The sequence below is a fragment of the Candoia aspera genome, chromosome 7 (assembly GCF_035149785.1).
Source record: "Candoia aspera isolate rCanAsp1 chromosome 7, rCanAsp1.hap2, whole genome shotgun sequence".
Classification (NCBI taxonomy): Eukaryota; Metazoa; Chordata; class Lepidosauria; order Squamata; family Boidae; genus Candoia; species Candoia aspera.
Genome location: NC_086159.1, coordinates 49,923,796 through 49,948,565, shown reverse-complemented (window position 1 = coordinate 49,948,565; position 24,770 = coordinate 49,923,796). Strand labels below are relative to the sequence as shown.

The following is a 24,770-nucleotide window of genomic DNA, read 5'->3' as shown; positions in this document are numbered from 1 at the left end:
TGTGTGTGACTTTTCTGATCTCTCCTGGGCTAAAGGCTTTCCCAGCATTCTGCCAACACACTGCATGTTGTGAATTGGTTAGTTTCCTGAGCATTGTGGTAGGAATGAATGAATGCTCATTGGAATACAAAAAAAAAAAAAATGTTAAATATTGGGTTCTATTTTTCAATTTCTAGCAGGACTTCTGAAAAATAAAAATAAAAAGACCAAGTGTTTTTGATAAATCACTCTTGATTTTAATGAAATTTTTCATCCAGGTTTAGACAGTTCTTCACTTAAGAAGTCAGTTTGCAATTTGCTTAGCACTGAAGGCTTATTTGTGTGAGGTGGGTTTAGTTGATATGCAACCTATCTAATATGTTGGACTTTATAACTTTCTTATTTATATCAAAACTAATCTCATCTAGATTATCTTTTAATTCTTCATCTTAGAATGAATTAGCATATCATATAAATGTACTACCACATCCTTGATCTTGTTCCTTTGAAACTGGAGCCTCCTCTAAAATTAAAATGGCAGCTTATTGGTTAATTTACCATAATTTAAAAAGAAAATGGGTTTTGAGTTTCAAGCCTGTTTTAATTTGAAGGAATATTCATAATTCTTTAGTTAACTGAGTATAAAGTGTGTAAGGCATATACAGTAGGCGTATATTCCTTCTCTATATTCCACACAGGGAAAAAAAGGGCATTGCCAGAAGATAAATTGAAGTTTCTATTGTCTCAGTTTGCTATTAATCCAGTGTTTGGTCTTGGGCTGTAAATAAATTTTGATTGATTGATTGCTACTCATCCTTCTCTAGATAATGAAATGGAAAGTGCTATGTAGAAAATCTATAAATTGTTTTCTGTTAAGACAGATTTTTCATTAACATGTTTACAGCAGATATTTTGGGAATCAGGAGAAAAAAAAACAGGTAAAGTTTTCGTACATCAGTTCAAGAAGCAATACTTTCAGAGATTTAGTCTAATAATCCAGGATAATAACTATTTTGGAAATGTGAGATATCTTTTTTTTTTAAGAAAATCCTTAATAAAATAAGGATTTGATGGAAAATTAGACTTTTTATCAAGCACTTTTTTTCCCCTGATAAAAGCTATTTTCTGTGCTGATCCAGATGGATGGAATTAAACAAATTATTGATAGTTTGAGGAATGCTAAAACACTAGAATGATTTTCTCATAGAAGTGTATAAAGAATGTATAGACATTTTGGCCCATAGTTGAATACTAAATCTTTTTAAATGTTTGGGGTATAATTAATGCTTTGAAAAATGTCCCTTGCCATGGGATATTACTTTACATATTCATAAAACATATTTTCAGAAAAGTAATGAGTTTGTTTTTACATTTATTAAGGAAAACTCATCCATAATTTTTTACTGATGAAGCTTCAGTGGCTAGTTAACAAAGGAAGTTTGAATTTTCCAGGTTTAAGTTTGTACCAAAGGCAGAACTTCTTTCTCAGGGTTAGGGTGGCTATTATTCTAAGGTATTATTTTTCTTTCTTATTATTTTCTGAGGCAGAATGGTCTCAAGGAATAAACAGCAATTTCTGGGTTTGGGGTCTTAGAACTGTATCTGCTATCACTTCTTTTTTCTGATTGCTCCCTTTAAGTATGTTTCTCCAAGAAAAGGTGGTGACTTTTAGAAATGTGGGGCTTAGTTAAAATGCACATCCATGCCTGTCTCCATACATTTTGAATAGTGTTAAAATTTTAAATAGCTTTGAAGGCTTAGTTTGCTAATCCCTACATGTTCTCATTAGAATGGCACATTACACATTTTTTTAACAGTCCATGATAGTTTTCCAGTTTAGCCACTTGTTCATCCACTTTAATAGCAAAACCCAAAGTGACAATAGGATTGTAACAGCTTCACCAAAATTCCTAATTACCAGAAAAGAATTGGTGATTGTACTATGTAATAATTACTTATAACTCTATACAAATTTCAGTGTTATTTTCCCCTTATATTACAGGCAGCAGCAGCAGCAACAATGTAAAGTAACAATGCGTAGCATCAGAACATGTAGCAAAATCAAAGCCAGCGTTTTAGTTATCTAAAATAATTGATCTAGGGAATTCTGTGAGAATTGTAACCTACATAATTAAACATCATTCCAATCCCAGAACAAAACTACTGTAGTCTAAAAAATGGATTTTGTGTGGTTGAGTCATTCCTACAAGGAACATGAATATATAAGGAACTGATACAGAAATAGATTTTATTAATAGTTCCAATCAGTAACCCCCCAAAGCAGCAGCTGGATCTGGGAAGTAATTAATGCTTTTTTTGGTGGGGTGAGGAGATTGTTCCTGATGCCTTTAAGGAGGTGCTGGTATGAAGAGAACTTCCATGGACCCAGCATTTTAGACAAATTGCCCCTTTAAGGAAGATGGTTGGGAAAGTAGTGTGGCTTCAGCTGGAGACCATTGGTTGTTTTTGACTTTTAGATCCCTGCATATCTTGGTTCCTAGGTCCTTCCAGGACTTTTTGTCTAGATAGAATCATTCTGTCCAGCACATTCACCCAGTTGGAGAGGCCTTCTCAACCCAATATAAGAAAGGTTAGATTAATGGGAGATTGGGGTCAGTGTTCCTCAGTCATGGCCTTCACTTCATGAAGGCTATGCTGGCAAAGACCATGACATCATTCTGCCAAGTAATAAAAATTGAGCTTTCATATGGCTTTTGTGATCTATCTTCTTAGTGCCTACAGATGGTATGGTGGTCATATTGGTGTTATTGAAATATTTGTTTTATGAATGGCTATATTCTTATTTATTTTGCTTTTATTGTGTATTACTGTAAATTGCCACAAATCCTAAGAGCCAGAGATGCATATATTTAATATACAAATATCACATTTAGCCATATAGTTTAAAAAATGATGCCCTCTACTGTAGCTCATCCTACAGTATTACATATAAGCAGGAAATATTTTCATGACGTGTAAAATATCAACCAGATTATTTGAGTTTGTATCAAAACCATTCCACCGCAAAGCTTTTCATGAGTGCCAGCAGCTAGTGCTTCTGCTAATGTATAAATATTATTGCTAGGTTTTATTATTTAAACAGCAAAATGATCTATGTCGTCTTTTGACTGTTTCAACTGTGCATTGAATTAACTGAATTTAGCCTTTTAGGAATTAATACATTGGACCATCATAATGAATTTGCTGTGTTGCAAATCATATTAGTCATGTTCAGTACAGCTGAATTCTAGCTGTTCAACACTAATCCCTTCAATGAGGTTAGTAAGAGACATCTTGCCTCATTGGAGCATAACAGGGATACAACCATTTTCTATCAGGTGTTCAGTCATGTAGCTGGTGACATTTAGAAATAAGCTCTTTTTCTATCTGACATACTGTCTTTTCTGTTGGAAGAAAAAATACTGATTCATAATCCCTAATTAGTCATGACAGCCTTTGATTGGTTAAGAGAGTCTTTCTTCCTTAAAAGTAATAATAAATGATAATAAATTTAATACTGGGGCAAACTGGAATTAGCTTATGTGACTGTGATGGAAACAATGTGGATGAAAGGTTACAGGGAACATTTTGAGAAATAATAGGGTCTGATAGGGTTTCCAGTTAAGGAATATAAATTTACAGATGGAATAGAAAAATACTGCGTGTGTGTGAGAAATAATCTTACACATTTTAAGATTGTTTGTAAGCTGCCCAGAGAACTTGTATTTTGGGATGCTATATAAATATAGAACTCTGTTAAAAGCATTGGCAGTTCTTGCATCAGCTAGTATTCTTCGTGCTTATGCTTATATCCATCCTTTGCTTGGAATGAGCTATTTATATCAGCAAAATATTTTTAAAAAATCATCTAAGTCTTAATGTGTTACGATATTTGAAGTACTAAAGGAAGATGAGGTAATAAAATGTGGTTATATATGAAGTTTTGTAATTACATATTCAATCACTTTTGACATAAAATACAAAGAAAAAACATATATTACGCTTTGTCCATTTTCCATAGAAGAGATCAGCTGAAAGTTTGTGGAGCACTTCCTATATACTATATGTTCTGCAACTTCCAAGGTACTCAGATGGAAAATCTCGCTCCTTGTGTAAGTAACACAAACCTAAAGCATTACAATCAAGTGTACGATCAAGATGATAGCTGTCTTAAAAGACTGACATAATCAAAACAATGACTAGTGAAATTTTAACAGCAAGCAAATGTTCTTAAAATACACCAAGACTAAAGAATCAAAGTAAGTGATTTTTCACTTGTCTAGGCCTGAAAATCAGCCAAGAAATATTGGAAGTCTTGTAAATGAACAAAAAAGATTGAAAGAATTTAACATCTGTGAATTTATTTATAAGAACAAAAATACATAATTTTTAACACACAATTAATAAACAAAGAATGGAATTTATTAAGTATTTTAACAGCTGTCAATCTTGTTTCTTCAGGATGTTCAAAACGAAAAAATAAGTAAGATTGAGGCAAGCCATGGTGGGTCAACTCATAACAGAAAAGCAGAATGAACTTGAAATTCTCTTTGTCATAATTGCCCATATGGAACTGTCCTTCCAAAAAAGTATATAATCCGCTGTATTTATATACACAGATACAAAAAGTCCTTTGACTCAAACACTGTATTTTATCTTGAGTTGTTTAATTGTAGAATCTTTCAAATGAGATTGTTCCAAATGATCAAATAATGAACGCACAGCTATAATGAGAGAAATATATCATTACATTCTGTTTTAAGAAAAATACATTTAGCATTTAGTTAATGATATGGTAACATCAAGCAATTTATATATTTAAAAAGTCTTAAAGGCCATATTGAACTAAGAGTCATGATGGAACTTGGAATGAACTGTACCAAAACCACTTGCAGGAGCTTGACTTTATGGCCAGTACAATCCATTGCTGTACAGATGTAACTTTCCCTAACCCCTCATCACATTGTGTTTAAGTATGCTTAACACTGCATAGGAACAAACTATGCATAGGAACAAACCATTACCAGAGATTGGTAATTAGAGGCAATCAAGTAGGTATTAGCATTAGAGAGATATTAACAAGTCAGTAAGTCCCACTATTTAGGAAACTCAGTGCTATGTTTCAATGAATCCCTAAATGATAATGTCACAAACTTAAACATAACATCTTCCTGCAAATTTGATGCATATTTACTACTTATGTGCAGTTGTTTAAACTGCAAAATAAAGACACAGAGACCATGGCAGGTGCAGAAGTTTGGACACTCTTTCAATCACAAATTTTGTAAATCTCTGACAGAAACAACAGCTTCTTAACGTTTTCTGTAGTAGTACAGTTTTTCTCTATCTTGCTTTTTGGATTTTTTCCCCACTGTTTCTTGCAGAATTCTTCTAGCTCAGAAACATCTTAGGTCTCCTTGTAGAGATCTCCCCACAGACTTTCAGGATTGAACTCTGGATCTGTAAAAGCCTTTCCAAAACCTTTACCTTTCTGTCCTGTAACTACTTCATGGTCGATTTGATGGTATGTTCCAGAACACTGCCTTTTGGAATTACGCAAGCTCTTTTCTGTTGTAGTTTTTTCACTTGACTGTATGACCTTGTCATCTAGGAAATACTGATATTTAGCTGAATCCATTCTTCCTTTTATCTTCACAATATTTGCCACGAGCCCCCAAAACAAATGTCCTTCCAATAACTCTTCCATGAAGATGGTTGTAGTTATAAATGAGGCTGTACTGGGGACAATTAATCCAGCTGCAGCTAAACTTTTCAACAGTGGCATAGCTACTTGGCATATCTGACTTGCTTACAGGCAAATTCTAGAAGAATTTTTTCTTGGTCTCTTAACATCTTTCTTTGACTTCAGCAGTTCCATATAACTTCCATTTCTTAACAATGTTTCTCACAGTTGGTGCTGCGAACTGGAAGTATTTTGAATTTTTTTCTTTCGTTTATTCCTGAACAAATTGTTTCATTTTCAAATGCTTAGACAGCTGCTTTGAGGGCCCAACAGTTGTTGAAAGACAGAAGAATCACAACTGAGGAGATTATAGGAGTCAGAATAGTTGTTCAACTGTGAAATTTTCACCTGCTAATTGTAGGCCTAGTCATCTTTATGATTAACAGCTTCACAGTAAAAAAAAAAAAAAGCATCTAATCATTGGAACGATGTCCAAACCTCCACAACTGCCATATTCACTATTTTCTTATTTGAATCTGCAAACAACTGCACATAAATAAGCATGCTTTCAAATTTGCAGGAAGAAATTATGTTTAGCCCTCCTATGTAGAGGTTGGGTCAGCTTATGTTCACTTTAGGATTCACTGAAACATGTAATTTGACCAAGAGTATCTAAACTTTTAAATGCAGCTGCATATTTTATTCATTTATTTAGAAAGAAGTTTAACTAAATGAAGGATAAATCACATTAATGTTTCACTATGGTTAGTATTATCTAGATGGAATATGGGCTAAGATGGCTGAGCCATTTATTGTTGCTCAGGGTATCTATGGACTGTTGAATCAGATGAAAATGAAAACCAGAGACAAGAGGCTCACTGAATTTAACTGGCCATCAGCAACCAGTATAGAAACAAGTATAGTTGCAGTAGCATGAAACAGAAAGCAAGAAACATGGATTAAAAAATGGGGTAGAGAAAAAGAGTGGGAAGATGGCTTTGGCCATCTTTCCTTTTTGGTCCTTTGTTTCATTTCTTTTTTATTTCCAATTTAAAGAGAAAGAAAAGACACTCAAAGAGATACGGGAGCTAGAGAATTTCATAGACCCAACAAATCATTTTATAGTTCGTTCTGAAAAGTTACTTTCAAAATTTCTTCAGGGACAGAAGAGAGAACTTTCTGTAGAAAAAATGTAATAATAAATGATGTTAATGTAGCTGGAACAGTGACATGGCCATATTTATACTAAACTACCAAGCCAGTAGATTTTAATAATAACCCAGGAATGTGTTTTACTTACTTTTTTTCTCTGATTCTGACATAAACATAACTGCCATATCAAATCTTTTGGATGCTGATAATTTGCATAGAATTTCAAGGATAAGTAAAGGTTCTTCTTTCCTGGTAAGATAAGATATTAATGCATACCTACAAATATTTTTATTTGGAAATATTCATGGCATAAATAAATCACAATCAATATTGGCTAAAAAATGAAAAATTGAATGTATATTTAAAAACATTCATAGAATACATACAGCAGTATACTCTAAAAGCAGCTACAAATCAAATATATAATTGTTGCTAAAATAAAATAAAGTCCTATCCTGAAAAGCAAAAGTACACTGATGAACTTTTTTGCTAGCTTATGCATTCCCCAAATTGCAATTGTTTGAATAAAAGAATGTCCTGATATTGTCTTTAAACTGCAAATATGGCATTCCACTGTATTTGCAGTAGCACAACTACTATTTCTGTTCCAGATTATAGATCCATGGTAATGGAAACATTCTACTTATATTAAATAAATAGTCATCTAATCTTTATTTCCTTGTTCACAGCAAATGTTTTCTCCTTTTGTATAAAGGTATGAAACATAATTGCAAGTGGATACTAAACAATACTAAATATATTCAACTTCCTCTTAAAAGCAACCACCCCTCCCAAAGATACTGGTAAAAATTCATGTAGCATAATTATTCTCTTATATATTACCAAAGTTTAAATTTTGGCATCTTGAATTAAAAAGGGTATTAGTAGTTTGGCTGGCCTTGGTTAACTAGTATTAATGAAGGTCATCAGCCTGCCTCTGCTGAATGTTCCAACATTCACAGAGAACTTGATGGAAGGGAAGACGTTTACATCTTTCAAAAGGGAGTGAATGCTCCACTCCAGACCACTATTTGGGGAGAATCTTGTGCTTTCTAGAAATCCAGAATGCTCTGAAACATAGCATAAAGATGCTTCCTCCTTCCCCTAGTTACTAGTCTGGGATACAAGAATGCTTTCATTTTTTACTTTAACGTGTTATTCAGAGGTTCTGAGTGTCTCTGGGATGCAATCTTGTCAGATGTGAATGAAGAAACAATTGCCATGGCAACTGTACTTATGGGTAATCTCTGGATTGCTATCCAAGAACTGTAAAAGTCACACTGAAGTGTTTCAACCCTGGAAAAGAGTTTTGCTGTTGTTACCCGTGCCTTTTTAAAAACATCTTAAATTACTTAATAATTTATTGTATCTGTTGCTTATTATCCAAAGAGTATGAATTTAAGATATTGGCATATCGTTAGTATCAGACAGAACAAATTTGTCTCAAGAAATATGCTGCAGAAAAATTAAAAATGGCTATCAGCTATAGGCACAATCCAACCAAAAGTACAATAGTAAATTAGTCTAAGAACATAGCTTCAAACTTACTTAGTATAAAAATCCTGTAGAATTTTCAAGATTTGGCAAAAAACATCTGGATCCAATGAATTTTGGAAGAGATTAGGATAAAGGGAAGGATCAATTTGCTTTGGAAGAACAAAAACAAATGGAATATATAAAAATCAGAGCAAATACTTAATACTTATGGAATTCATGTTCTTACACAATGCCTACTAAAAGAAAACTCAAGCAGAATGTGTTATAACAAATAGTATTCAAACTATAGCAGGTTACTTATATTGGGAGGTTCTCAGAGTTTCTTAGTGAAGTTAGTAATGGCAATCACCTTTCACAGTAAAACACACTGCATGCCTTTGAGTGATGAGTGCTCTACTCCCTTCTACAGTTAGCAGAAAAAAATGTTGACCACATGCTGAGGCATATTTCACAGTTCACATGAAGCTGAAATAAAGCTCTGAAGGCCTGACCATGAACTGGATGTGTGACACCTGGATTCAAATTCATACTCATTGTAAAGGAATTTAGAGTTGATCTTGGGGAAGGTATGAAAGAGTCATTAAGGATGGACTTGGACAAGAGATTCATAATTTGAAGAAAGTGTTAGAAATAAACTCAAAATAACCCTGCCTTGATTTTCTGTAGTGTAAGATAGAACTGTAAAAAACTTGGATTGGCTTTCAAGATTCTGTTATTAGAATAAAATAGCATTCCTGGAATATCTGCAATGTTTTTTTCTTGACCTGGCCTACCTCAAAGAGTTGACACCCTAGGTAAGCATGGATGAATAACCCTCTGTGAAGCTAATGAATGTTGCATGATTACTGCTTGGATCAAAAGGAGGTGCAAGTATGCACATTATCATGGGTTATTTGGGAAGAAGATGGAAACAGTATAATAAATAAAGGATTTCCTAAAGATGTAACACTTGAAAAAGATTTAAAATTTATACACTGGCTGCAATTTAGTAATTCCCAGTGACAGGAAAACCAATGTCTTGCATGCGGGATACTCAAAATCATAGGAGAGTGTATAGGTGAGCCTCTGCACACTGGAAGGCCTCTTTCAACTGTCACATGGAATTTATGCTTCTTAATTAATACGACTTCAGGCTAGGCATGCATACTGGCAACACATATCAGCAAAACAAGGAAGCATACAAAATTGTGTATATTTATTGTTTATTTTTATATTATTATAATGCTATTATTGTACTTATTATATACAGCGTAAACCACTTAAAAGTCCAACTGGACTGAGGCAGGGTTTAAATTTTATAAATAAACAACTGCAGCTGAGTTTAGTTCAAGAAAAATAATCAGCTTTATTTTTTGCTTCCCCTCAGCCTGAGATCTCTAACAAATGGAACTTGCTTTGAGTATGCATGTGTGATATTTAATTATCTCTTATATCCATTGCAGTAGTTTTAATACAATAGTTTCAGGTTTCAGTTCCAAGGACACAAACAGCAGCTACATAGGCTGAGGTAATTATGTTGGGAATTGGAGTGTTTGAACCCAGGTAAAGACACTAATTCAGGAATTTGGGGCTAGGTAGGTGTCATGCGCTGCCTACCTCTGAATAATTCTCAGACACTGGTTCTGTGGAACAGGCTCTGATTTATTCACAGTGTAGGTACAGTATAGGAAAAAAGCTGAGAGTGACAGGAGCGCGCCGGTGCGGGGTTTAAATACCCCGCGCCGGTCAGCGCCCCCTCACTCGCGGTTACGTCACCCCCCTTTGTCCAACACGTTGTCCTGCCGGTAGGTGAGGGGTTGCGAGGCCCCGCTGGCGTTCCGGGATCGCCCATCATCGGTTTCTCTATTCCTCCGGTGATTGCTGTCAGCTGGGCGATCTCCGTTGCGTTAGCGCTAACAGCTTGGGTGTGCCTCGCGATCCGTTTAGCCATTGTTTCTTGTCCTTCAGTCTTTGTGAGTTGATGGCTACTTATCTTGAGCCCCTTCCCCTGTTTCCTTGCTATTGTCATGTGTGCCATTGCGCTGATGTCTTCAGCTCAACGGCACTCGTGACAGTAGGAGAACAAGAATCTCAAGTCACTGAGGAACTGCACAGCCTCCCATTTCTCCAAGCTAGAAGAGAAGGAACATAGGACTCTCCAAAATGGACTCCATGAAATTGCCTTTGTAGACTGTAAATAGCTCTGCAGCCTCTAAGCTAGAACTGGGCACTTACTGACTGGTGCAATAAACTTGCTCTAGATTATAAAGAATTTAAAATGAAGCATTCAACTTTCCAAGAGTAGAATCCCAATAATTCTACAGTTCAAGAACAATATAATAAATAAAACAGAATACAGTAATTTTATCTCGAAAAAAGATGCTATTAGCACTTGCACTATTTAACTATACTTAGTAAGATCTTTTTTTTTTTTTAATGCCTGTGAGTCAGTCTTGACTCCTGGCAACTGCCATGACAAGTCCCTGCAGTTTTCTTGGCAAGGTGTTTCGGAAGTGGTTTGCCCTTGCCTGCTTCCTAGGGCTGAGAGAGCGTGACTAGCCCAAGGTCCCCCAGCTGGCTTTGTGCCTAAGGCAGGACTAGAACTCACAGTCTCCCAGTTTCTAGCCTGATGCCTTAACCACTACACCAAACTGGCTCTCAAAATCAAATTTGGTAGAAACTAAATAGTGGCCATAAAGAATCAATTATCTTACCTTTAAATATGTATACAACTGATCAGGGTAACCTTTTAATTTTCTGAAATCTGATTCAAGTTGGAAAGAATTCACAGGGACTGGAGGCACAGAAAATTCAGACAAAGATGAAAGAATGTAGTTTTCTGTCTCAGCTTGCTTTTTTATAGCACAGGATTGCAGTGATGGTTTCTCTTTCACAGTATTTGTGCTAATAGATCTAAAAACATTAAGATAGAGAATAGAGAATTTTCTGTTAGGAAATATATACAATTCCCTGTTTACAGTACCGGGTAGCATGTCCTGCTGCAACTGGACCCCTGGAGACATTTTCACTGAATGGAACATAATAGCAAATCTTGCTCAACATTAATACATTATAGTTGTTACTGAAATCCAACAGCAACTGCTTCCCCACCTCTAGAATTTATTAAAGGGGTACATTAGCTGCGTATCCCCTGTACTCATACATTGAAAACTTAAAGAAAAATAAAAAGATATATATAATGGGAAGACAAGCACAATACAAGATTAAATAACATGAACTTAGATGCATTTTAAATCTCCTTACTATTGTTAAATGATTACTATGGTGTTCTTTTCCGCTGTAAGTTTCCTTTTTTAAAAATGCTTAATGTACAAAGACACTCAACAATTGTTACAGTCTTGTCCTTTCCTCTACTATAATTTGTCTACCAATTCAATTTGGAGCTTATTTTCAAGATTTGTAGTAAATGCAAATTTACTACAAATATATATATATTTATCAAAGGTACATTAGAATCTCCGAAAGAATGAAAACTTTAAACTGTCTCTGCATTTGTGTACAAAATTATGCAAAGTCTCCTTGTGTAATTCTGCTTAACAAACATGAAAACCAAAGTGCGTATGCAAACAAGCAGCTGTAACATTGAACTAGATCCTTAAACTCATGTATAATTTTAAAGGGTTGTAAAAAGTAGTAAGAAAATCACAATAAGCTCTTGGTACAAATCCATGCATAGGCTATTTATTTCAATTTTACAAAGCCTTTGAACCCACGGAACTTACTCAGTCAACAAAGCATCACCAATTTCTTCTATTTTCAGCAGCTTTGCTTTGGGAGTACCAGATGGAGAAGATAAATTCTTGCTTTGATTCTTTGCAGATACTAATTCCTGTGTTGCATTTGGGTTTGCAAAAACAGATTGAATAGGCTCAGGCTCTCTGGTGGCCATCGAATTTGCACTTAGCATATCATTACTGACTTCCTCAATGTTTACTCTTCTTAAAGGTTTCTAAATAAACAAAAATAACCATGCAATGAATTAATTATTATAGAGGCATACTTTTACATACAGATGAGCAACATTTCTAAAGAATAATTATATCTGTCTTAACGAAAACGAAGAATATTTTGTTTTCAGTAGAAATATCCCATGGGGAATTTTGCCTCCTATCTATCAATCTCACCACCGAAGTGGAAAGCAGAATACAAACAACTGCAATTTAACTCCATTCAAATAGTTAACTGTACTTTTTGTATCTGATTTCTCAGTGACGTGAATATAACACTAAAATGGTAGTTTATCATTATTTGAATGTGCAAAAGGACACGGAGATAAAGAACAGCAGGAGACAGAATGAACTAGAATTCCGTTTGTGTGTATGTGTGTTGGCTGATTCCTGACTTGTCAGTCAATACATGAGAACTAGCAACTACAGTTTTAAAATCAGCTAGCAACCATTTGCTTTGTTCCTGATGACTGAGTGTAATCTGTTACCAACAATACCCAATATAGATTGCACTGAGTCCACAAACTTAATATTGGTATTTTGAACTGCAGACTTTATGGATTAAATATTGTGACTAATTTTTAATTTTTGTTTTCTTTTCCTTCCCATTCATGCAACATCCTGCCTGATGAAGAAGTTTAGGTACTTCAAAAGCTTGCACGCTCTTTTGGGTCATTTTGTTTAGTTCTAATAAACATATTGCCCATCTGTGGATTCTGATGACCCCACCCACATCACAAATCCAAGAGAGTTATGATTGCTTTCTTGGAGCCCATGATTTGCAATTGACTTATTTTAATTCATAAATTATGGGTTGCATTCAATAGCATGCTTTGAAACTGGATAAGTGAAATTGAATCCTGGGTTATTTATTCAGTTTTAATATCAAGAAGCATTCTGTCTGTTACCCACTGACCCCACTATTCCCTTGTATGCCTCATTATTATATACAACATTACTGCTATGAAGAATTTGGTTGCTTGTAAATGCACGAGAGAGACCGAAGAGGAGTCAGAACGATAACTTGGACTGTTAAGCCACATTGCTTATCCTTGCAGAAATACTGCATGAAAAAAATGTGCTTACTAGGAAGATTTAAAAACTTGCACCTTTCATCATTAATACTTACAGTTGATCTCAGATGCAAGGGTTTATCAATGGGTTTTACCAGATTTTGTACTTCTGATTCATTCTGTGGTAGTCCAGAATATTCCGTGTCTGACAAAAAACCTTTTGCGATTAACTCCTTAAAAGAAAGATTAGTCAGATAAACATCCATGGAAATCTAAAGAGGTTAATATCCACAAAATACTCAGATTAAAAACAATTCATTGCTGCTGCAAGAAAGCATTAAAATACATAAGCATAAACATACTTACATTTTTAAGCTTGGTTAGTTCATTTATTGCTTGCTTATTTCCAGGTTCCAGCTTCAAGACAGTTTCAAAATCTAACAAAAGCATATAAATACCCCCCCACACACAAAAGGTTTAGGCTTTCACTATATTTTTATGAAAGATACAAGTAATCCAAAAGCATCTCTTCCAATATACACCTTTATTTACAACTGTAGAGTTACATCTATCAAAGGTAAGCTCTTGGCAGTTTCATGGACTCCAACAGGACTTCCAAAGCATTTCTCTGAGTAAAATGTATAGGATTTTCTTAAAAGCAGCATAATCCGTAATCTGTTCTTTAATTCTTAGCAACAACAAAAAACATTGGTTCATAAAACACGTATCTGCTACTCTATATAAAACAGCTTTAAAACCACAGCATTTTGAATATTGGAATGTTATTGTTGGATTGGAGCTGCTTCCTTGAAAGGGTTGGACAGAGAAAGAGACAACATTAAACATGCACACTTTTATTCACAATCCCACCTTGCATAGCTTCTTTTAGTTTTCCCAGGGCAGATCTAGCCATGCCTCTTCTGGCATAGGCTTTAGAATATGAAGAATCGAGTAACACAGCCTGAGTGCAATCTTCTTCTGCTTCTTCGTATCTTATTGTTAAGAGTTGTTTGTTTAAAAAAAATATTATTTATTGTAGCATAATAATTTAATATGGTTTTGGATCCTTACAGACTACAGTAATTCTCACCTATTCCAATCAAGGTTTTCATATTTATATCTTAGGTATGAAAGAGAAGTATATACTAGAATGTATGTGAAATCATCTCAGTAGATCAATTAGGGCAGGACTAATACGTGTTTATCATTTAGATGCTTCAAAAATCTTCTAGTTAATATAATGGTAAGATATATGATACTAAAAGCAATGAACTTGCTAGGATCCCAAAAATCTCAATTTTTACTAGTTGTGCTTTGGAATGTTAGTGAAAAATAAAGACTCAAGGCAAATCAGTGCATAACTTTGACCTGAATTAACACCACTAGTGAAACATGTAAATTTGTCGAGTTATATATATCAAGAATGCATATGAGAAATAATTTGTCTAGGACTCCTAATTTAAGCAATTCTCAATGTCACAATAAAACATTGAGTGTCCTTGGTTTAATAAAAATCAGTAAGCATTTAAAAGAGAATTTCACAAAAATGCATAGATAAGAAATGGTAAATTCACGCAACTCACTTTTGAATTTTTAGATAGGCCATAGCTCTATTTGCTGGAAGAAGTGCATTGGTGCCATCTGCTGCTATTCCACGTGTGTAGCATTCTATTGCTATTTCATATTTACCTTCTTTGAAATACCCATTACCCTGCCACATTTGGAAAAAGAAAGAAAAATAATAATGTGGTAATCTAAATATATGCAGACATGTAATACTGAAAATAATACTTTTCTCAATACTTTGATTTGCAAGAGGTAAAGCAGGAAGAATTGATCATGGGGATAATTTTCAGACAGCTATATAGAATTCAGTATGCTTGGTATCAGGCAGTAAGCAACATGTCTCCAGCTGTTCTGGACTACAATGCCCTTAAACCACAGTTAGCATGACTGCTGGAATTATAAGGTAAATTATCTGGAAAGCATCACACTGAGATGTCTTAAGCCAAGTGTAAACAATGTGTCATCTGGGCCAAGTTACTGACATGCAAAGCAAGCACAGAAAAATTCAGTTTAACAATACTGGGCAAATGTAGTCATCAATGATGTGAGTGTAATCCATGAACAGCCTGGCTACTTTTCCACGGGCCAAGAAATGACTCCTTAGACTTAAAGTACTCAATTTATGTGCCTGAAAAATATTCTTGCATTGCTGTTTACCAAATCTTTTTCTGCCACAGCCTTTTGCTTTAGCTGCTCTTCCTCCAGTTGTTTCATTTCTTCTTCTGTAATTTCCACTTTCCTAAAGGTATCTGTTTCTTCAATCTGGCCATTTTCTTTTAACAAGAGAGCCTAATATAAAAATATACATAGTTCAAATAGTTAGCAATAAAGAAAATCGTGGTCAACTGGCAAATTGATTAAGCTGAAGTTCTTTACCTGTTCAATTTTCCGAAGTTCATTTTTTGCTTCAAAGTTGTTTGGATCCACTTCCAAAACGTTTTCATAATCTGCATGAAGATATAAATGTAGAGTTTTCAAAAACCATGATTGTGTAGACCATGATTGTATGATTTGAAGAAATAAAGAGATAGGGCTCATTTATCATACCAGTAGTGCTTTTTATACAAAATATAACATGCCTCAATGCAAAGATATGAACTAGATAAGCTAGATTATTCCTGATACAGTTTATAATATTAGAAACAAGCGCTTGCATTTACTTGTTTTAATTTTGAAGGAAAAAGGCAGTTTATTTTATGTTAACAGTTCATTAACATAACCTTCCTTCTACCTAAAGAAGGAATAAAACATAATTGTAACAAATAACAAGGCACTTTTAATATCCAATAATGGATACTAAACCAATAATGCCCCCTACAAAGACCAGATAAAGCATATATGTTTGTATTTGGGTTTTTAAACTACAGATATTTCCCATAATAACACAGGAAAAAACTCCTTAGACAGACTGTAAAAACACTGATATTGGCCAAACTCATCTATGCTGAGATGGGAGAAACAGTAGTGTATGGAAAGTAGTACTGATCATCTCAAATACACACTCTATAAATCAAAAGTTTTGCATAACACAACTCAAAAAAGGGAATGCATTATACAACACACAGAGACATGTGTACCTTCTTTGGCACCCTTAAAATTTCCCAAAACAAAGCGAGCTGCCCCTCTTCTGCTATAAGCCTTTGTATAATTTTTGTTTAAGGCAAGTGCTAAATTGCAATCAGATTCAGCCACAGAAAACCTGAAATGATATTGTATGACTATTAAAAATACATGTTTATTAAAAATACACATTCATTAAATACATACTAATAAAAGCACAAGTCCAGATATGAATTTTGAAGTACGATTTATCTGCTAGATTTACAGCCTACGTTTCTTTCAGTAGTTCTAGACAGTATGCATTGGATATCTTCCTCCAATTTTTCCCAACACCTAGGGCTGAGAAACCTTGTACAAAGTTATCTAGCAAGTTGTCATGGAGGTAGATTTGAACCTGGGTCTCTTAGTTCCAACATCATAGCCATTCTACCATATTAACTCTCAAAACCATCAGTGAAGAATTGGAGAAACGCTCAAAAAAGTTTCTTAACTTCAAACTACCAAGGCTGTTGCAGACATGGTGTACTGTGTTGGAAGGACTCTGGGCACAGCAAAAAAAGTCTAACACTGGCTGTCCAATTTTGGGACGGAGGGCACCAGCCAAACACTGATAGGGTGCTAGCACTCCAATTTAGTTTGCAATCAATTCCTTTAATGATGAATCAATTCCTTTAATGGGTTGTAGACACAATTTGAAATAAAATGAGGTTACTGAGTAATTAAAGAGAAAACAGAATGCTTAGAAGGACCTCTAAATTTGCAAAGGTTTAAACCAAATGCATAAGATAACTAAGCATGTCTAGGGGGAATATGTAGAATACCCTGCTAGGAAAGAATGAGTGGACAGATTTCTAAATTTTAACATTTTTATTCAGGTTCCAATAATATCAATTTAGAATCAGTGACTCTGTGTGGACATAAAGGCTAACTTTCCTTATAGCCTCGCTTTGGCCATATACTTCACTACTGTGCATACCTAAGGGACTTTGGTGAATTTCATGTGGTCTGTATTTCTAATTAACCAATTTAAACTTCCGTGATTAATACACAAATTAGAATTAGTTATATTCTAGGTGTGCTCTAATGTTGGTAAAGGTGAGTTACAGTGACAATGGGTGCACTGTTGGAAGGCCTGAAAGACCAGATTAGGGACAGATTGTCATGGAAAAAATCCATGTGACTGCTAAAAGTCAATAATGACTTTATGGCACATAATCAGTATTCTAGGTGTGTACAATTCTTTGAATTTCATTATTTAGGTTTTGGTTCAAAGAATAAGGATGAATAGATAGAAGAAACAAAATCTTGGGGAAGAGTACAAATAATTTTAGTATAATTTGATACTAATGATTGAAATTTGAAAAATAAATAAATAAATAAATAAATAAATTAATTAATTCTCTCCTTAAACAAGCAGATGCATGCAGAGATCTAAAAAAAACCCCCCAACAACCGGAAAATAGTGAATCACATACAGTTCTTTGAAAAAGTGTTTGTCCTCTTCTGGATTTTCAAAACTTTGCCACTGAATGTTAATGAAACCTCATGGAGTTCATACTGATATATAAAAAGAGTCTAAATGACCAAACAACATCTTAGGTTGTTTCATTTATTATCATAAACAATGGCATCCAGCATTGTAACCAACCATTCAGTAACCAATGATATGACTTTTAGTTGCAGTAATTGCAATAACCAAACATGTCCTACAATTGACAGTCAGTCTCTCACATGACTGTGTAGTTAATTTCTTCAATGCAGAGTGTTTCAAGTCAGTAACACTGTCCAGCATGAACTGCTCATTTTAGGTCCTGCCAAAATATTTCTATGGGGTTTAAGTCTAAAAATGTTTTAGTAACCGAACACAGGTATCAATGCCTTTTAATGAAGGTGTTTAGAAACGTTTTTTAAGCAGGATAACATGTACCTGTAGAATCTGTGTGGTGATGATGGGAACCAAAGTTTGTAAGATTTATGTATCAATCACTCTTGTTTGTTTATTGAACTACAAAGACAATTGATCCCTGTTTATATCACATGTCTTACTAATGTGGTCTACATGCTTAATTCCCATAAACTTGTCTGTTTTTCTGTGCTGATCAAGGACTGATGGAATTAAATGATTGACGTGCATAAATTAATGCAGCAAACCAAACTAAGAAAGTGAGTAGGCAACCTAATTGGTACATTTTCATCATTAGGCACATTCTAGAAAATGCCAAATTAAATATACATATAAGAAAGAGAACCTATTATAAATCAGAAGCCAGCTGTGATGGCGCCTCAGCATGGGACTAGGAGTGCTGCCATCCCTGTCTGTCCTGCTTAGGCATGGAGTTATTCCTTCTCAGCTTAAGGGAGAATCTACACTGCCTGGCAAGACTGGAAAAGTGTTGCCTTACTTCTGGCAACTGCCGTCCTGGTGTGTATGGAAGTGAGGTGTTTTAAATTCTAGGCTGCCAGCAATATCCCATCTGTTTAGTTTACTCTCACTTTACTGGAATGGGCAGGAAGAGAAGCTGAGTGCTTTGGAACAGTCGTCACCTACCAACAGATGTATGCCCCATGGGGCTTACGGAAAAGTATTACTGAAGGCTGCAGAAAATGGCTTGGAGGGCTCTCTGTGGCTCATGAGTAAACTGCGTCCCTCAGAGTTCCCAAATACCAACTTATTACTGTTTTTCATTCCAATCTTGTGCTGATCATCACATAATCTGTGCAATCATAAATGTCAAAGTAAAAAAACTCCTGATTTTGAAAAATCAGGAGTTACTTTACCAAACAGCAGTGTCAGTTACAGAAGTGATGCTATTCTTATGGAAAAGATTTCAGGACATGATGCTAAAGATTGTGAAGTGTTTAAAACAATCCATGACCAGGCAAAATCAACACAGGATTAGCAAAAGATCCTTATTTTTCAAAACGTAAAAATAGCATGGAAAGAAAAATAGCAGAAAACAAAGAAGTGGTCTGAAATTTGGTTCCTTTCCTTTATCTAACACTATTCCAAGTAACAAAGTCACAACTAAGAAACTAAGAGTGAAGAGTGCTTTCCTAGAGTGAACTCTCCAGATTTTGTCTATTTGACAGAAAAGTTTCTTTGTCCAGAGTCCAGATCAAAGGATAACAGAAAACAAGCACAAATTGTTCAAACTCTATTCAGGCATTAGACACATTGGAGCCAATCATTATCACTTAGTCTACTACCTCACTTCACAGAATTGTTTTAAGACTAAAATTAGACACAAACATATGCACTACCATGAGCCTTGTTAAGGTGAAGCATAATAAAAATTTGATATGCAATAGAAATGCATTAGGAATGAAGTAAGATTCCTCTTAAAGCACATACGTTTTAAACAAATGTATTAGTTTTCCTTTTCCTTGGTTTGCAGTGCATTCTGCATTCTTCACGTAGCTCTCTATTTCGCACAGCCCTCCAACAGGAGGAGTTAAAAATGATCTTATTCCTTGTTCAAAATTAAAATGTTCAAAGTTAAACGTTCAAAGAATTTAACATGTACATTACCTTTATATTAACATCATAAATGTAAAAAAAAATTAATTAAAAGGTTGAAACTGGCAATAAGAGAAACTTTCTGTCAGGTAATGATATGGTAAGCCTATCACAATAAAATTATAATTATATAATTACAGTTAATACATATTGGTTGTATTTAAAGTGAAATATGAAGGAATTCAACAAACTCTTACTTTTTCAGTCGAAAAAAGGCAGATGCCCTATTTGTAGGCAAAGCTGGATTGTAAGGATCTGCATTCATTCCTTTTGTGTAGCATTCTACTGCAGCATCATAATTACCTTGTTTAAAATAAGTATTGCCCTGTTAAAACAAATGTAATAGGCACTAAGATGAATATACTGCAAACTCTTATTTTATTCTTCTCTCATCTCTTTGAAACAATACTTGTCCCTCTTTTCAAATCAACAGAATTATGTTCAAGTGCTAGTCAAATTAAATACTTAAAATTTAACAGAAGAGTCCAATTCAGCCGCAATATTCCATGGTCTACAAAATCTTTCTGTTAAATAAAAATAAAAATGATGTTATATTCCCCACATCATTATAGTAATTGAGATGGCAATTTGTGTCTATAAATCTAATTTTATGACATTTCATCTGAACCACTTTAAGAACTCTTATCTTCAATTAGTGGTATCCAAATATTATAAATTGAACTAATGAAATAAATGAATAAAAGAGAGACCAATCTCTTTCGAAAAGAAAGAATAACACTCACTAAGAACCTTTCTCACTGTAACCTAACTCATGGGTCTTTTTTAAAGATAAAATAAAGAGGACTGGAGAGAAAACTGGAAAAAAACGGTCTTACTTTTTACTTACAAAAACGCTTACTTTTTTAAACATTAAGATGCATATGAATGCATATTAGTTTTCAAACTTTATTTTAGCAGACAGATCAGGTGGCAGTAAAGACTTCTCAACCATTTTTGATAATCACCTATATAGTTCCAAGAAGGAATTGTTTTTTATAATTTCAAGTAAATAAATTTCAGGATCTACAAAAGCCATAGTAGAAGAAACAAGACATAGATGTATAAAAATATTAAATCATGTTGACTATTGCACTGTAATATTTTCTAAAGACAGTTTTCCTTGAAAAGTGCTCTGTAAATTGAGCTAGAAAACTACATATTACAATTTTGAAAAAGTTTTAAGATGCTCAATATAACCACAGACACAGTCAATCAAATCACAATATGGATAAAAATATTATGGAAAACTAAGACTTGGTTTCAAAAAATTCACCTTACAGCATAAAAACTTGAAATCCTTCTCAATCATAGAGCTTGAGAATACACATATTTATGTAGGTTAATTTATCATGCTCCCTAGTGAGCGTTAGAAGAAAAAATGAGGGTCTTTTAAAATATTAAAATAACCTTTTCTTTCTCAGCAAGAGCTTTTTCTGTATCTATACGAATTCCATCTTCTTCAGAATCTGACACTGAGTCATGAGTTGTATCTTCCTGATCAAGTTCCTCAAGTATCTTATCCTGAAAGGATATATTTAAAGGCACTTGTAAGGGCAAAATAAAACAAATTTAAAGAATGAGTAAATAACGTAATAAGGAAGCAACGTAAGTGAATATATGATATACAAAGATAACCCTGAAGATATATATTAAAATATTTCTATCAGTGGCAAAATCAAAGCCTTTCAATACAATTTCCAACTATTCCATCAAACTCCTGCCTAATGGAGGAAATAAATTTCATAATTTCTAGAAAACAAGTATAATCACAAACTTCATACATACAGTATTTTTATATTAAAATCATATTATATATTATTATATATTATATTATTGTCAGATTTATATAGTCTTTTCAGTGGAACATCACAGTAATTTGCAACAGATACAAAATTATCTCCCAAGCCTTAAACTAACATTTAAGCATTAAAACAAAATGAATACACACTGCACATTATTGTTATCTATACTTTTTATAAAATAAGTATTTTTTTTAAATTTTGGCTACCAGTTTTAATGAAGCATTGTAACATTTAAAATTGGTATCCTCAGTATTGTCACCATCGTTTACAACATAAAACTGATATTTTACATTGGTATGTATAAATATCCACAAAACAGAATCCTACAATCTTGCCTTGCATTTTGATAAATATATTTAATAAAAAATATTTTACCTACCACATCCAGCTTTCCCCAAGCTTCATAATCATAAGATTTTATCTTGTTCTTTTTGTTTTCTTCCGTTGTTTTTTTTGAGACTGTTTTAACTTTGCTCTTTTTCTTTTTGTATGCTTCATTCCTAATTGGGGGTAAATCCTAATAACAGAAAATACAGCAGTATACTTTCAGAAAACATCTGATAATTAAGATATGACATCAACTTATAAAACCACAATGTAACAGGGAAAAATCAGGGCTGGCTTTTTTAGAAGACAAGGGTCCAAAACAAAAATTGGCTCTCCATGGGGATGATCATATCCACCTACAATAAAGGACTTCCAAACACTTCAATAGAACTCCCCAAACTAATGGGTTAATACAAAATGGTAAAACTAACAGGGTAATTCTACTTCATTGACTTGAAACACTGACAATTTGAGCACTGTCCTGACAGAAGGTTTTGCATCTCACATACTTTTAAAGCTCCCCCCCTTCAACTGTGACAAGTAGAAATATTCTAAACTACCTGAAGGATATTAAAGGCAAAACTGAAATACTTTGGCCACATAATGAGAAGACAGGACACCCTGGAGAAGATGCTGATGCTAGGGAGAGTGGAAGGCAAAAGGAAAAGGGGCCGACCAAGGGCAAGTTGGATGGATATTCTAGAGGTGACGGACTCGTCCCTGGGGGAGCTGGGGGTGTTGACGACCGACAGGAAGCTCTGGCGTGGGCTGGTCCATGAAGTCACGAAGAGTCGGAAGCGACTAAACGAATAAACAACAACAAACCTGAAGGACTCATCTAAGGTATAGAGACAAACTTTAGGATCTAAAATTTCCCCTGTTCCACCCCTCCCTAATTTTGTCTGATTTCTTTTCCTTCTTTCAATGCAGAGACTGCGAGGAAGGATTGTAGCTATTTCCACAGGGGTTTGAAAGAAGTAAGTTTTTTCTTTTCTTTTCTGAGATTCTCTTTAGACCTATAACAAGAAATTCTGTCTATCCATAGCCCCTAGGTCTCTGGCACAGAGGGGCTATAACTGAAGCCCAAGTCAATTATATAGTGATTTGTTTGTAATTCTATTTAAAATCAGAAGATGTAGTTAACAGAGCACATTTCCATTTTAAGGTGTCTCTATTCATCCTATTATCAAAACACTGATCTTACTTTATCTGCAATTCCACTCTGAAGCCTTAAATCATGATCTTTTTCTTTAATATCCTTCTCCCAGCATTCTAAATCTTTCACAAAATCTTGAAGTTCCTCGGCATTTTGTCGTATTTGCAACTGTAACTCAATTGCTTTATTTGGTGAAGTCATCTGATGGATGTATTGGAAAACAGGCAGGTCTGTAACAGGCACAAGCAAATTCTAACTTAATACACACACACACACACACACGCTTTCTGGCACAGTACTATGCAAATCACATATAATTACTGTGGAAAAATCAGCTTACCAGTGATTATTACTGCTTGCATTATTTTTACACTTTATTTGTAAAAATAATGCAAGCAGACTGAATCATCCAGGTTCAAAATCACAAAATCCTCTGTGAATTACAGCTGCTGTTGTGTTTTCCCTTTAGATCAATTAAAATCTGCTGTGATAGAACAGCCTAGCATCTTATAAAGGGCCCTGGTACTAGAAAGTGAGGTCCTGCCAACAGAAACTGGGCCTAGTCAAAGCTCTGCAAAGCTCCTCTGCCAACTGTCATACTACAGCTGACCAAATTTCCAGTCCACTTGGAAATCAATCAGTCACCCAGGCAGGGATCAAACCAGGAGCAGCACAAATGCTGCCCATACAAGTACCCTTGCGCTTTTTGTTTTTACTGATGTGGAACACACTCACTTTTTTGCTTTTCACGCAAATGGAAAATAATTAGAACAACACCACAGGCTCAATTTGCTCTTAAATATAAGTCATATTCTGTGACCACATGAAACCCACGAATTTGGCAGGACTTTCCTTTCCAAAGGAAAGATGAAAAGAAACAGCAAGAAGAGGAGATCTGTGTAGGGGCATGCAGGAGTTGGGGAAAGCAAGATCCCTCCCTGATGTATTATTCCCACAGTGCAAAAATAAATAAAAAAAAACCCTCTTCCCAACATGGCACGTCTTGGGAATGCTGAGCATCGCCTCCAAAATGAAGAGAGGACATCAACTTCTCCGACTGGGTCAGAACGGCAAACAAGTCGCGCCGGTTCCGCAAGGGACCCCGGCTTTTCATAAGCACCCAAGAAAGGGGCCACTTCCCCAACTTCGGAGGGCTTTTGCCTTCTTCCCCAGTCCCGCCCACCGCGGCAACAGTAGCGAGGCAGCCCCAACCTGCGCGACTGCGAACCCGTGTCGCTCTTTAGCTGCCCTCCGAGGCCCGTCCCGCTTTCTTTTCCCACAACACCCAGCGCGCCAAGCGAGGAGAGATGCGTCGCCAAGGAAGTCTCTCTAGCAGAAAAGACTTCCAACTCCTATGGTTCGAGTTTGGTAGAAACAGAGGGAAAGAGCGTCGACAGCCCCCTCCGCAACCCGCATGCGCGTTGTGGCGCATGACTAGTCACGCACCCCCACGCGGATGACTATCTCACTCCCCCTACCCCGCTTCATAGATACAGAAGTTAGAAAGATGCCACGGCAGGAGAGTTTTATCTGTGTCTATATGATTTGGAAAAGAGGCATAAAACAGTCCT

At 35.0% G+C, this 24,770-nt stretch overlaps 1 protein-coding gene across 1 annotated transcript; it reads right to left on the bottom strand.

Moving 5' to 3' along the window:
- Window positions 1-4,323: 4,323 nt before the first annotated feature.
- Window positions 4,324-24,605, bottom strand: RPAP3 (RNA polymerase II associated protein 3). Its single transcript, XM_063309304.1, has 17 exons — window positions 24,412-24,605; window positions 23,248-23,429; window positions 22,096-22,233; window positions 21,322-21,435; window positions 20,112-20,239; window positions 16,415-16,536; window positions 15,714-15,784; window positions 15,495-15,626; window positions 14,855-14,982; window positions 14,142-14,263; window positions 13,638-13,708; window positions 13,388-13,504; window positions 12,034-12,260; window positions 11,005-11,203; window positions 8,363-8,460; window positions 6,963-7,063; window positions 4,324-4,703 (listed from the first exon to the last, which is right to left on the bottom strand). The coding sequence occupies exons 2-17, from the start codon at window positions 23,398-23,400 to the stop codon at window positions 4,618-4,620; spliced, it is 2,007 nt and encodes a 668-aa protein (XP_063165374.1). The 5' UTR covers window positions 23,401-23,429; window positions 24,412-24,605; the 3' UTR covers window positions 4,324-4,617.
- Between the last annotated feature and the right edge of the window lie 165 nt (window positions 24,606-24,770).